The 13,821-nt window shown below is 43.9% G+C and overlaps 1 protein-coding gene across 3 annotated transcripts in view; it reads right to left on the reverse strand.

Moving 5' to 3' along the window:
- ttc28 (tetratricopeptide repeat domain 28) overlaps positions 1–13,821 on the reverse strand; it is a 222,976-nt gene that overhangs the window by 39,701 nt on the left and 169,454 nt on the right. For all 3 annotated transcript variants that reach the window (XM_053870004.1, XM_053870003.1, XM_053870005.1), the window contains one exon: positions 8,865–9,372. In XM_053870004.1, coding sequence (XP_053725979.1) covers positions 8,865–9,372 — 508 coding nt within the window. The remainder of the gene's footprint in view (positions 1–8,864; positions 9,373–13,821) is intronic.

Genomic DNA, 13,821 nt, shown 5'->3' on the forward strand with positions numbered 1-13,821 from the left:
AGGAGGGAGGTGGAGCGGCTGGTGTCCTGGTGCAGCAACAACAACCTGGAGCTCAACGCTCAGAAGACAGTGGAGATGATCATGGACTTCAGGAGAGTAACAGCTCCTCTGTCCCCTCTCATGTTGGCTGGTTTATCCATTCCTATTGTGGACTCCTTCTGCTTCCTGGGAACCACCATCACTGAGGACCTCAAATGGGAGTCAACCATCAGGTCCCTCATCAGGAAGGCCCAGCAGAGAATGTTCTTTCTGAGGCAGCTACGAAAACTACGACTGTCGACGAAGTTGCTGGTGGAGTTCTACACGGCCATCATCCAGTCCATCCTCACCTCCTCTATCACCGTCTGGTACAGCAGCGCCACCTCCAGGGACAAGAGCAGACTGCAGCGCATCGTACGTTCTGCTGAGAAGGTGATCGGTTGCAGCCTGCCACCTCTTCATGACCTGTATGTCTCTAGGACCCAGAGACGTGCAGGTCGGATCAGAGCCGACCCTTCTCACCCTGGACATAGACTGTTTGTTCCTCTTCCCTCTGGCAGGAGGCTACGGTCCATCCAGACCAGAACCTCCCGTCACAGGAACAGCTTCTTTCCCTCGGCCGTCAGACTGTTAAATTCATGAACAGCCTTGTTGTAATGTTATTCTATTTATTTTATTTTATTTGTTTTTTGATGCATTTTATTCCAAGGCACTTTCCTAGTCAGTGGGCTCCCCACTGACCATGGCAATAAATCTGATTCTGATTCTGATAAAGCTTGCTGTCCAGTCTTGGCAGTTTGAGAGTCTAAGGACGTCAAGCACTGTCTGGAGCCTGATACACAAACAAAGATCGGGGTCGGCCAGCAAATATTTCCTGGAGATATTGAACTGCAGGCTCAAATACTTCACTACTTCACAGCTTAATCATCCGTTGTTTTTGTCATGTGGTCTCGCTGCAGATCAGCTAATATTTGCCTGACATCTTCGCACTCATTAATCGAGGGAGCAAGATGTCGCCCGTCCCGTCCAAGTGCACTTTTCCTGTATTTGTTTAGCTCTATCTGCAGATTTTTCTATTTTCATTTATCCCGTCTGGGCCATTAGGCTCGCTAAATTCCTCTGCAAATTCCATACTCTCCAGCTGCCTCTCCCAGCGAGTCTGATAATATATCTACAATCTGCAGTTTCCGAAAGCACAGACGCAAAACTAAGTCATTTCCACGGCCCGGGTGACACGGGACTGTCTGGAGGACGGAGAAGCAAAACAATAAAGAATGAATAACTCAGCCAGCAGAACAGAAAGTTGAATAAAAGATGATTTGAAGCGACTGGTGCTTTTTCTTTGCGGAAAAGGTGTTAGAATCACAGGTGATCACGACTGGACTGCGGCGTCAGCCTGCATCTGTTAGCACCAGTCGCAACTGTCGCGCTCCGGTCAGGTCAAAGGTGACCTCCTGACGCCGACCTTTTAGGCCCCCAATGACTCTGGAGTCACCTGATATATCTGTTGCAGCAACAACAAAAAAATCCTCATGAAGCTTTTTTTCTTCTTCTTTTCACCCAGACTCCCTCGGGATTGTATTCTGCTGATTTTCACAAAAGCTGAACAGCAGAAGGACGAAAACAACGGGCAGAAAAACAACAAAGAATCAGTGACTTTTTGGGGATTGTTAGCGGCTCATTAGGAAGAGAAAAACAACAGGACATCAGTTTCTGTTCTTTTTTTTTTTTAAGTAACCTAAATATCAGCTTTGTTCTCCCGCCTCATTTTGATCTTCCGTCAGAACGAACATGGCAATACCTGCGCCGGGAGATCCGGCGCCATGATGGATGCTTCGACGCGCTCCTCTAGTGTGTAATTCCACTGCGTCGGAGGAATAACCTTTTAGTTGACAACAATCATGCATCAGCTCGATTGTTTTTCAATACACGGGGAAGAAAGTGGAGAACGGAGAGCCGCAACAATTAAACACTGCTGACAAGGATTGACTTGGAAGTTAGCTGCTGAAGCACCAATAATGTTGCCTCAACAGACGACCATTACTTCTGGATAACAAGGACTGTGCTGTAGCGGCCACCTCCCTTGTTCTCTTGTCACCTGTCACTTTGTTTGTGGATATATTTTGGAACAAAATCTCTCTCCTCCTACTGAAAACACAACTTCTGCAGAACACGATTTATACATACAAACCAAAACCATTTTCCAATTCTTCAGTCTCTTAGCAACTCGGTCCAGATCAAGGGTCAGTTATGTGAATCTGACTATTCTGTACAAGAAATAAAAACAAAATAAAGAATTGTGGATCAAAACTTTAAAATATACAGTTGTCATCACAATTTTAATGTTTTAAATGTTTAAGAATTTTTTACGCAATGCAAACATTTTTGCAAGGTGAAAAAAGCACCCTGAAGAAATGACCTGAGCCCAACTGCTTGAGAGGGGAAAACGTCAATACATTAAATAACAAGAGAAAAGAAAAAGTAAAAGAAGAAAAGGACTGAATACATTTTCTTAGCATTCAGTTTCTCTTAAAGATCTTTTAATAACATTTTTTAAAATGACCCCATGAATGCTAGATTATTATTATTATTAGCAGTCGTAATAATAGTAGTAGTCGTCGTAGTAATGGTCACAATAGTAGTTGTCGTAGCCGTCTTTATTCATTAATAAATGGAACTATCTTGTCAAAAATTGAGGAGAAAATCAGTCAAAGTGGTACAAAGGGTTACACACAAATAATTGAATTTCATGCTGACTAATAATACAACTTGAAAAAAAGGACTTCCCTGGCACAAAACTGAATCACAGTTAAGTATACTTTTTTTGCAACACATAATCATCCAGTGCATAAGACTGGAACACTTATGTCAATAAAAGATGTGAGGAGCTCATGATTCAAGTTCACGACATTGTTTGTCCATGCTGGACCCTGTTTTCCAAACTAGTTTAGAAGTGATCCTCATACATTTTTAAGTGGGGTGCACCACTGACCTTCCTACGGCACAGACAGCACCACTGCACCTGCGGCTTATTTATGAATGAATGATCTATTTTCCTTCTTAAATGTAGTGGGTGGGGCTAATATTCCGGTGCGCTCTACTCTCCAGAAGTTACGGTATATATTTAAATAGAAACGTACGTGGTTTTCCAGGATGTCCACAGCGGTGGAGGTTCGGCTACAATGTTTGAGGCAGAGTTAGCCTGCCCTAGAAAACATTTATATCACTTGAGCACATTTATATTTCACTAAAGAGGTCACAGCAGGCATGTGTGTATATTGCATGTTATTTATACATGTGCACCTCCGTCGTGCCCTTCAAGCCAACAGCAACCTACTTCCAGCCAAGCGCCTCCTGAGCAAAGAGTCTCAATCGTGATGTCAAAGACACAATAATATGCTTCACGGAGGTTAAGAAGGTTCCATTGAACTTCATGTGATTTAAAAATCCCATTTGCAAAAAAATGCAAAGAGATGTTTATGTTTATTTTGTAGCTCAAATTACCATTGCTTTCATTGTTTCACCAGCGATTCATAATCTATTAGCATGTTGTTAGTGATCTGGCGTGCTGCTGTTGTGTGGGTGAATATTTCATAACGCACTCATTATTCATTAATGGATGACAACATATGTGTGATCCAGTAATAATACAATCATTTGCCATTTGCTGTGAAGTGCCATTGATATCTACCAAAGAGAATTCACAAGAAAAAACATGCAACAACCTAAGTTACTAGTGTTGTTGGTTCTTATATTTTCTAATTCATGGTTTTGAAAGTTATGATCAGAGGTCATACCTGGTCATTTTGTTCGGGCCACGGTGTTAGATAGATATAGTGATAGAAAAATAGCTTTATTTATTTGTCCACGTTTAAGGAGGAAAAAGAAGCTGCTAAAACCTGAGAAATTACACAGTATGTAGTGGTTGACTTTATCAGCTTCATCTGCTTGACTTACACTTCAGACAACCACCTGCTTAGATGCACCAGTCCATATTTCAGTGTCACACTTGCATATCCAGTGTGACCGTAACAACAAATAACTTACTTCCAGGTGGCCACATACTTGTTGAGGATCACTGCTCTGTCTTTTTACGTTGGGAATTACGACAGGCTTGAACGCACTAGTGAGAGTGATCTTTGTCGGTGAGGGAGAACGGAGATAGAGAAGATTTTTTTTTTTTTTTCCAAAGGTGAAGTCTCCATGACACAAGCCGTTGGTCAGAACCAGCCCAGACTTCATGCTTCCAAGAGGGTCAGATTGAAGGGTGTGATTCCAAAAAGGTCACGGTTGACCGTAAACACAACTTCAGCAGCTGGTAACGTGATATTTTCAAAGCGGTTTTGTTTTACACGACCAGTGATAAGCATCTCTACTCGGTGAGATTTCATCTGCTCCTCAAAACGTGCGGCACACAGGACGGCACGCGAAGACAAACCGAGGCTTTGGACTCACCACCAGGGTGATGACTAAGTTCTTCAAAAAAACAGCCCAAATGTAATATCTTTGACGCCAAAAGCAGAAATGAAACAGAAATTCTGTTGCAAGATAAGTGAACTATAGAGAAAGCACTGCAGTCGCTCGCCAATATTAAATATTGCTGACTGGGGGGTGAGCTTGCCAATTAATGAATAATATATGGACCGGGAAAAAGGAGCGTTTTCATATGCTTTATGGGTCAGCGTGTGCTGAGCCAGGTCTGCTGGTACCGCTGGGCATCATGGCTTGATATTAAAGCTCGGCCATCTCTATACAACTGTGCCTCCGAGCCGTGTCAGCGGCGGCTCCACCCACATTACACACAACATTAACAACACGCTGAGAGGGCATAATAAAAGTTCTCCTTCCCACTTCTCTCACACTGTTTTCCCTTTCATCCGAGCTTGTTATTCCACAGAGCGCGAGTGTTTGAAACGGCGTCCCGGTTTCGCGTCGGCCCATCCTCTCCTGTAATAAAGCGGGCTTGTGGGGGACCAGTGGCAGAACAGCAACACTCAAACAAGAACAACAACAACAACAAGGGGACATTAACGGAGTGATGCGGCACAACCTCAACTTCATTCTCCGTTATCTTCATTATTCAGCTCCTCTTGGATCAGCTATTAAAGGTAATTAAGCGATTCATCAAGCCACTTTCAATTACTGAGAGCTTGACAGCTGCAGATTACAATCAGTAGGGGTGAGAGAAGAGAGGGAAAAAGACGAATCAAAAAGGAGGAAGAAGCAGAAGGACAGGATACAGGAGCAACCTCCACTGTCATGGCCCCAGATTGACTGGTGGCTACTGTCACTGCTTGGCTTCGCCTTCCGCTCACGTGTATCACTTCTACCTTCCATGAGCCTTTAACCTCCAGTCTCATCATGCCACCATAATGTCACCATCTTCAAAACCTAAGATGGTCAAGAGGACGAGCTCCAAAGTCGTGAGGTCCTCTCAGAGTCCAGAAGACGAAGGGAGAATATACCAAAAAGTGTGACTTGCTTTCCCCAAAATCCGTATGGTTTTAAGTTCACAATGGTACATATTTAATTTTAATACAAACTATTCACCGTAAAATATTTATTTCTATCATATGATGGCCACATGTAACTAAAACCTTTTGAATGATTAGCATTGGCAGATGAGTCTGTGACTGCAGTATAGCGGTTAAAGCACATCCCTCTGTGTCACAAGGTTTCTGGCTCGCATCCGGTGTACGTCTCTTGTGCATGTTTTTTTTTAATTCATACATTTTCCTGTGATCCTCCTCAAAATATCAAGCAGCGCTGTGTGCATCATTTATTTTAGTTATATATATATTTTTACGTGGCCCATGCCACCGATAACGTGGCCCCGGTCTGTGTGTGTGAGTGATGCTGCAGACTGGAGCGTCTCATCTTCACTCCACTGAACTAAACGGACTCCACCACCATCAACAATGAATAATAGGTGAAACACATGCCATACGTTTAGTTTGAGGAATGACAAAGTGAAACGTGGAACTAAGTCATGTACATCATGTTGATCGAGGAACTGAGGGCAGTCCAAGTCTAAGGACCGCAACTCACATCGACATTGAACATGCTCCACGCCGGAATAGCTCTGACTTTTTCGTCTTATTTCCTGTATAAATGATCATCTCAACAGCAACTTGACCAAAATCGCAGCCAGTTTAGAGGCTCATTTGGTGAAGAGCCACATGAAACTGGGGAAAGAGCCACAGGTTGGCCAGGCCTGACCTACGATATTGTTTTATTAAAATGGTTGAAAACAAACTAAAAGAAATCTTCATTCATCTTCTAGCGCTTGTTCTGTTATGTGTCTTGCTGAGAGGGTGGAGCCTATCCCAGGTACTTTGGGCAAGAGGCAAGAGCCACCCTGAAAAGGTCATCAGCCTACAGGCAATTTAGAGTATTCAACCTTTGTATGGTTTTGGACTGTAGGAGGAAATCGGAGTGCCTGGAGTAACGCCATGCAAGCATGGGGAGGACATACAAAGCCCACACAGAAAGGAGTGAGCTTGCCCCCAGCTGGAAGTGAACCTTCCTGCCGGGAAGTGGTTGAACTAACCACTACCCCTGGAATAATAATAATAATAATTAATAACAGTAGTTACATTGGATTTAGGGAGAAGCTCCTCCTTCAGCAGCGTCCTGTACGCGATGGTCGACACATATTCTCACCGTCATCAATATAGATTTATTGTTCTAATCATAAGGCACTTTGGTTTACGACAAGCCGTTGTACTTCGCCGTCATCGTCGCTACGGTCACGATCGATCTGTGATTTATGTTTGGATGACGGACCTCACGCTCCTCATGAAGACTTTAATACGTAGGTTAAAACTGCTCCATCAGGGCCCTGAGTCGTCCAGAAGAAACGGGGTCACCGCCGCGCTGATGGCTACTGTAAGTCATTCTTTATCGGCGGCAATTACTGAGGTGAATACAACAAAAGGGGCGCAGCACTTATCTTACAGGGTAATGGATATTTGATGGCACATTGAGCTGATGAGTTAGACCGTGTTAAACTGAGCACAAATCTCTTTTATGTGGACTGCAATTGTCATTTGTATCGTGGGACGAACCCATAATGAAATGGCACGGATTCGCTGCAATCCGCAGGACACCACTTCTTTAAAGTCCCGAGAGCCTTCACAACCCGAGGAACTGTTCGTGAAAGGAGAATCCAGCTTGGCGTAACATTTTAAGATTAATCTGGGGGCCTGAATGTGAAACCCAACTTAAGCACTGGTGCTTTCTCAAATCAAATTGAAAGCAAAAACTCGTTTGAATTAAGGCAAAGTCGGCAGCTGATTCAAAGGTTGGTTTAAAAAGTTATCCGCAAAACTGGACAGGCGACAAAGTCAGGGATATAAAGGGGAGTGGCAGCGATTTAAGTGAGTGCTCCTAAATATGCGTCACCTGAAAAGACCTGGCTGTAACCGTCTTGGTTGCCGCGATAGAGCCCGTCCTTTAATGTACCAATTCATGTAAGGGGCGGGACAAAGGCGCGAGACAGAGGATGGAGTGTCACTGCCCTATTTGCTTCTTCATCCCGTTTTGCTTCCAGGGCTCAGTTTTATGACGTCATTTCCTGGCCGCATGCGCACATTGGTATTTCAAGACGTTATTTCCTGTCCACATGCGCACATGGGTGTAGCTGCTTGACACATAAATTAGAATAAAATTAGCAACGTCATTACGCCACGCCTCACTACATGCTCGTATTTCATCAAGAGAAGCAGAATTTGAATTACTAAAGTACTACGCCGACGCATTAACTGTATTTTAACCTTATTTTATATATATCACTACATTTGACTTGTATTCAACAATTCGGATATTTTAACAAGATTTTGTTTTGTTTGATGAATCGTCCAAAGGAAACTTTTGTGATGGTCACCTTGTTTATTTGTTCATCTTATAGCCTGTTAGTCCTTCTTCTTGTTTATTTCTTTTTCTCTATCGACACCTAGTGGTCAATTTACAAACATCACTGATTGTCACAGATTTCAGATAAAATAATTGGATCTTTCTGTGCAATTTGCATGCAGTTTTCTATCTTGCCTACGAGGTCTCAGTGGTTCATTTGGTTTATTGCAACCAAATAAACAACAGGACAAACGTCTTTTTCATTGAATCACAACTTTTCTGAGGATTACATTTTATTAACAAAACATGAAAACACACCGACATTATTTATAAATGACTAAACTTATTTTATAAACAAAACATCGTAGGCAAGATAGAAAACTGCGTGCACATTGCACAGAAAGATCCAATTATTTTATCTGAAATCTTGTTAAAATATCCGAATTGTTGAATACAGGTCAAATGTAGTGATGTATATGTATAAAATAAGGTCAAAATACAGTTAATACGTCGGCGTAGTACTTTAGTAATTCAAATTCTGCTTCTCTTGATGAAATACGAGCGTGTAGTGAGGCGTGGCGCAATGACGTTGCTAATTTTATTCTAATTTATGTGTCAAGCAGCTACACCCATGTGCGCATGTGGACAGGAATTTACGTCTTGAAATTCCAATGTGCGCATGCGGCCAGGAAATGACGTCATAAAACTGAGCCCTGGAAGCAAAACGGGATGAAGAAGCAAATAGGGCAGTGACATGGAGCATGAAGTCAGATTTACAAGGGTGACATGATGTACGCTAGCTGTTGCTCAAACCACAGTCGCTTTGCGAATGACATCAATACAGACAGGCCTTTGATGTATCAGGCGGATTACTTTGAAGTGAGAATTGAATTCAAAGCAGCCAATTTTAACTGATGGTAAATTCAGTTTTTATGCTGGTTAGATTGTAGCTAAAATTCCTCCGTCCATCGCTCTGTATTAAGATGAGATGATGAGAATAAGTTCATATAAATAACATGCTGAATACATACCCAGATTGGAGGAGGCCCTGCCCTCCGCGGCTCTGTCCTTCAAACCCTCCGCTATAGACAGCTGCTGTTCATGGTACTGCTTTGCCCTCTCCAAGTCCTGCATGCAGCGGGCAGCGTGGCCCAGACCGGCATAAGCCCTCATCTCAATGGACTTCTCCTCCAGCTCCTGGGCCAGCTCCAGGACGTGAGTGTGGTAGGACATGGCCTTGTCAAAGTTCCTGTGGTAGTGGTAGGCGCTGCCAAGATTGCTGTACGCCCGAGCTTCCTCCCGCTTGTTCTCCAGCGCCTTGGCGATCCCCAGGTGCTGTTCGTGGCACTGGACAGCGTTGTCGAAATCTCCCATAGCGATGTAGACGGCGCCCATGTTTCCCAGTTCCCGAGCCTCCGAGAGCTGATCTTTGGACTGCTTGGCCAGCAGGACGCACTGCTTGTGGCTAGCCAGGGCGTTTGGATAGTCCCCTATGGCTGTGTAGACGTGGCCCAAGCTGCTCAGGGCCATGGAGGCAGCCTAGCGAGAGAAGAAGGAAAACAACGTTCACTGAAAAACGGATAAATCTTCAAAGCCTTCATGGTAAGCGACACAGACAATGTAAGCAACTATTTTGCTTCTCAGCTTCTTTATAGGTCTTGGACCGTGAATTTTTGAGATTCTTGATCCCACGCAGTCTCATTTGATCTCACTGTAATCCCGAAGACACGGGACTTCAGTGAGGGGCGAGACCACAAAGGCACGGATGAATCATCAGACTAAATCTCTTCCTGTTGCTGATTTTCAGAGATTATTTTTCCCAGGAGGAAACCCAAATTCAAGATCCTATAACTCCTTACCCACCTCGGCTCTTGGCAGAGGCCATTTATCGCAACAAAAGTGCTCACTGCCAATGCTTGAGAAATATTTGACCCATCGTTCATTCATTATCTCCATTGAAGGGCTGCCCTCAACTTGTTTGTGAAGGCTCCTATTCATCCAGGTCATTTTAATGAGCGGATTAAAACGTATCCAGAAGGCGACTCAAGTTCCAGCGTCAACATGGTTTTGACCCCTTTAGTTTTCGGTCTCACTGAAACACGGCCTCCAGTCGAACACTAGCGCTTGCACAGACTCTCTCAACAAAGGATGAAAAGGCAGCGAAACACGAGGGAGGTTTGATGCTGCTACGCCCTGTGTGATTTTGACCTGACTTGCGATGCAAATGAGCGGCTCTGTGGGCTTGTCGGAAAGCCATTACCTTGCTTTCCGCAATCAGGCTTCATGGCACGACACAAGCTCCAAACAAAGAGCGCTAATCAGGCTGGAAAGGAGGACTGTCGTGGAGCTTCACACCAAAGCTGCTGTGTGTGTGTGTGTGTGAGGCTTGACTGACTGACTGCTGGCAGCCATCTCAAGCTGTGGATACCAAGCTTATCACGGTCTCAAGCACTGTTTACCACATCTCCTCAAGCAGCGCGTGTAAGGAAGCGGCACAATTCCATTAGGCAGCGTGTTTAAAGCAAGTACAAGCGTTTCAATTGACGGCTTTCTAGAAGTGTAGCGTTGACCTCTTATGAGACACAATCAGTGCAGGTTTATTAACTGTTTATACAGAGGGTAAACAGCTGGGGATGGGGGTCAGCTGCCGGTGCGTGAGCAGATGTTGAATTAATCATGCGCCTCCCGCTAATAAAGAACCTCCTTCCTCGGCCAAGAGAAGGTTTTTGGATGGCGGCCAGTGAAGACGACAGTGTGACACTTGAGGTCGAAGCACTGTCCTCCTTGTCTGAGGCATTACAGCGATACAGCGGCCGGCGTGTTCCACTCTCCAACAAATGAAGAGACACAGAATCAATTTGTGGATTCTAGAGAGGCATACAATATTGTTTCATTAAAGCAGGCTTCTTGAAGAGAAAGTTGCAGACGCTGCAAGGGATGAGAGCTGGGAATCAATTTAATATGCCTGAGAGGGATTTGTGTTGATTCAGTGTAATTATGTGGGTTCAAGAAATGACACTTGTCAAAGTACTTGAGGGTAACTTTGCTCTCTTCCTTGTTTCGCTTTCCACCCCTTATGTTTCTCATGTCATCTGACTGTGTGTCCTGTGAGTTACACACCTGGACCCAGAGTGGATAGATGTGTAAACATCGGTTTCACGTCTCCCTCTGTTCTGCTATTTGACAGCGATGCAGTAACAGTAGTATCTCAAATCTTTTGGCTACTTTTGTATTAAAATGAGCAGCAAGCGACAACATGTTCTTAGATGCCACAGAGGAAACCGTTTAACATAGAAGCTAATCCAGAACATTAGCTTAATAGTATTTTTCAATCCAGAATTTAACAAAAAAGTAAAGGTCTGCAATGGCAAAAGCTTTTTTATTCTTGTGTTGCGACGCCACATACTGACTGGGAATGTGTGCTACATTATTGTCAGTCACCGGTTTCACGCCTGAAAAGTCTGGTCCTCGCAGTACAATTCTTTTAAAGATGGAAGAGGCGATTTTTTTGGAGAACTGGTCCTACTTTGGTCTCAAGCTCCGGCCCAGTCTTTCAGTGAGAGACTCTCCACAAACAGTACTAGAGAAAAGAAAAGCTATTCAATGCTGTAGTCGTGTTGACCTTTTCATCTCAGTGACTCTTCGTGACCTGTTGTGTCCAGTGATCTGTAATTTCAATTTACCCCTGTTCTAAGTGAGACGTTGTTTGTTGTTGCGTTCAGAGATCACCACATCACGAGTGAATTTAATTCCAGAGTGTATCTACGCAACTTTAGACTCACAGCCACTCACACACACAAACACCTACGGGCAGTTTAGACTCATAACCACCGTGCCCGGAGGACACCCACACTGGCAGTGGCAGAACACACACTTGCCTCCAGCTGGATTTGAACCCGACACCTGGTTGCTGTGAGGTTGCACCAGCAGAATATCTTCAGCTTGAGTCAAGTGAAAACACAGAAGACGTGTGGGTTTTAAACCCTTCAGTGACCAGTGGTTCATGTTTCCACCTGATCTAATGAAGCAATAAATGTGAATATGAGCGGCTCACGCTGATAAAAAATTCACCAGCACCATAATGAACACATTCTTGTTCCCTTTCCAGGTAATTGATCAAATACGTCCACCGATTTTCCTCAACTTCAAATTGCTCGACAATCAATTTCCCCACGACACAAGGACTTCCAGCAGTTTGCTCAAGTTTAAAGACCCGCCGAGGCATTACACAGACCCAGTGAGTCAATTACGCCTCCATCACAACTGTTGCTGTTTCATGCTCCCAGATAGCAGATCTAGAGCTGCTCAATTACATCAGGCTTTTGAAGCCTCGCTCCATCTCTCCAACTTCCACTTTTCAGGGCTGAGACACAGAAAAGATTCCGTCTTCAGAGCGCTGTGCCAGGCACTGAGACAGGAAAAAAAAGAAAAGAAGCATGAGGGGAGCGCAATCTTTTCTCCAGTTGAGATGAGTTGCTCTTGTGATCAGTGTCCCCCTAAAGTGAGAGTGCAACGCTGCATTTTCTCCTCAGATGGGAGCCAAGATAGGCGGATAATGAGGAGCCGGCTCTGCCTTTCACAGAGGATGCACCGTGTTTGGCTCAGGGACAGCATCGCCGTCTAACTTGTGACTCAAGCCCTCCAACATCACAGCGTCGCTCCCACCAAATACGCAGTGGTGGTAGCTCAAATATCACGGCGCCTCAGACAGAATACATGAATTTTCATGGCTTGTTGTTCATTTAGTACAATTTTCAACTTTTTCATTTTCATTTCCCTCATGCAGCTCGACACATTCCTTCCCAAACATCTATACATATTTTTCAAATCCCAACCAAGGTACGTTCTGGTCTAGATCATTACATTCTATTACCGTCCATCACTGACTAACTTCCAGTCAACGTAATTCACAATATGGATTTGCATATTTAGACAATTCCCTGTCGCCAATTATGACCCAGTAGCCAAAGAGCTGATCAAATTCCCCTTAAAAGTTTTGGTTTCCGTCACCACACTGGTTGGAATTATACTGAATTCCAACCAAGGTTCCCTTTACTTGGCAGCAGTGAATAAATCCCAGATCTGCCAAGCTGCTCTCCAACCATCCAAGCAACCACCCAAGGAGCCACTCAACAAGCCAGGATCTTGTGGCTGAGCTGCTGAAGTGGATGGCTACAAGTGAGGTACACAGAACCATTGCTTTGATCTGAGGCGGGCTGCAACTAGTGACTACTTCTGTTGTCAACTAGTCACTGACTCCCTCACGATTAGTCGACTACTACGACATGAACGAGTGGAGGAACACGCCAACATGGCTGGTTCTAATGTCGCAAATACAGTAGGATATACATTGTTGTAAAGAGTGTGGCGTGAAAGATATGTGTCCTTTGATGTATCCTTTGTGAAATGGCGCCATATTTTCAACGTTTTGGGGGCCTTTCTCCGGCGGAAGAGAGTGATGGCATCATGACTTGTCGACTAATTTAATAGTCGATCATAGTTGACGAGTCGTTTTAACTTGGTGCAAGATCTCCTTGACCTTCAACAAAGAATTTGTGACCTTGATGCCTTATTCAGACTCTAACTTCGCCAGTTAGTTGCAAAGAAGCTTAAACACAAAATCCCAAAGTTGAAAAACTATGCAGTCAGGTTAGGTGATATTGATGCATGACGTTTCAACTCACTAACTCCCTTCAATTTCACTCATTTAGTGACTTTAAATACACAAAAAATGTCATAAAATATGAACAATTTCTACTGTAAACACATGCTACAAAGACTCATTTGGACATTGCTGGACTTGGGCCTCAATACTCGGCAACGAGACCAAAGTCTTTACATGTTGAGGATTTGTCGATCTTAAGTCACCAGCAGGGAACATGTATTTTCTTTTGAGATGAAGCCATATTTTCCAATACCTCCAATAGCCCCACCCGAGTGACCTTCACATCAGATCAGATCTATTATAAAGTCTTCATTGCACACTTA

This window comes from Synchiropus splendidus, chromosome 7, assembly GCF_027744825.2.
Source record: "Synchiropus splendidus isolate RoL2022-P1 chromosome 7, RoL_Sspl_1.0, whole genome shotgun sequence".
Classification (NCBI taxonomy): domain Eukaryota; kingdom Metazoa; phylum Chordata; class Actinopteri; order Syngnathiformes; family Callionymidae; genus Synchiropus; species Synchiropus splendidus.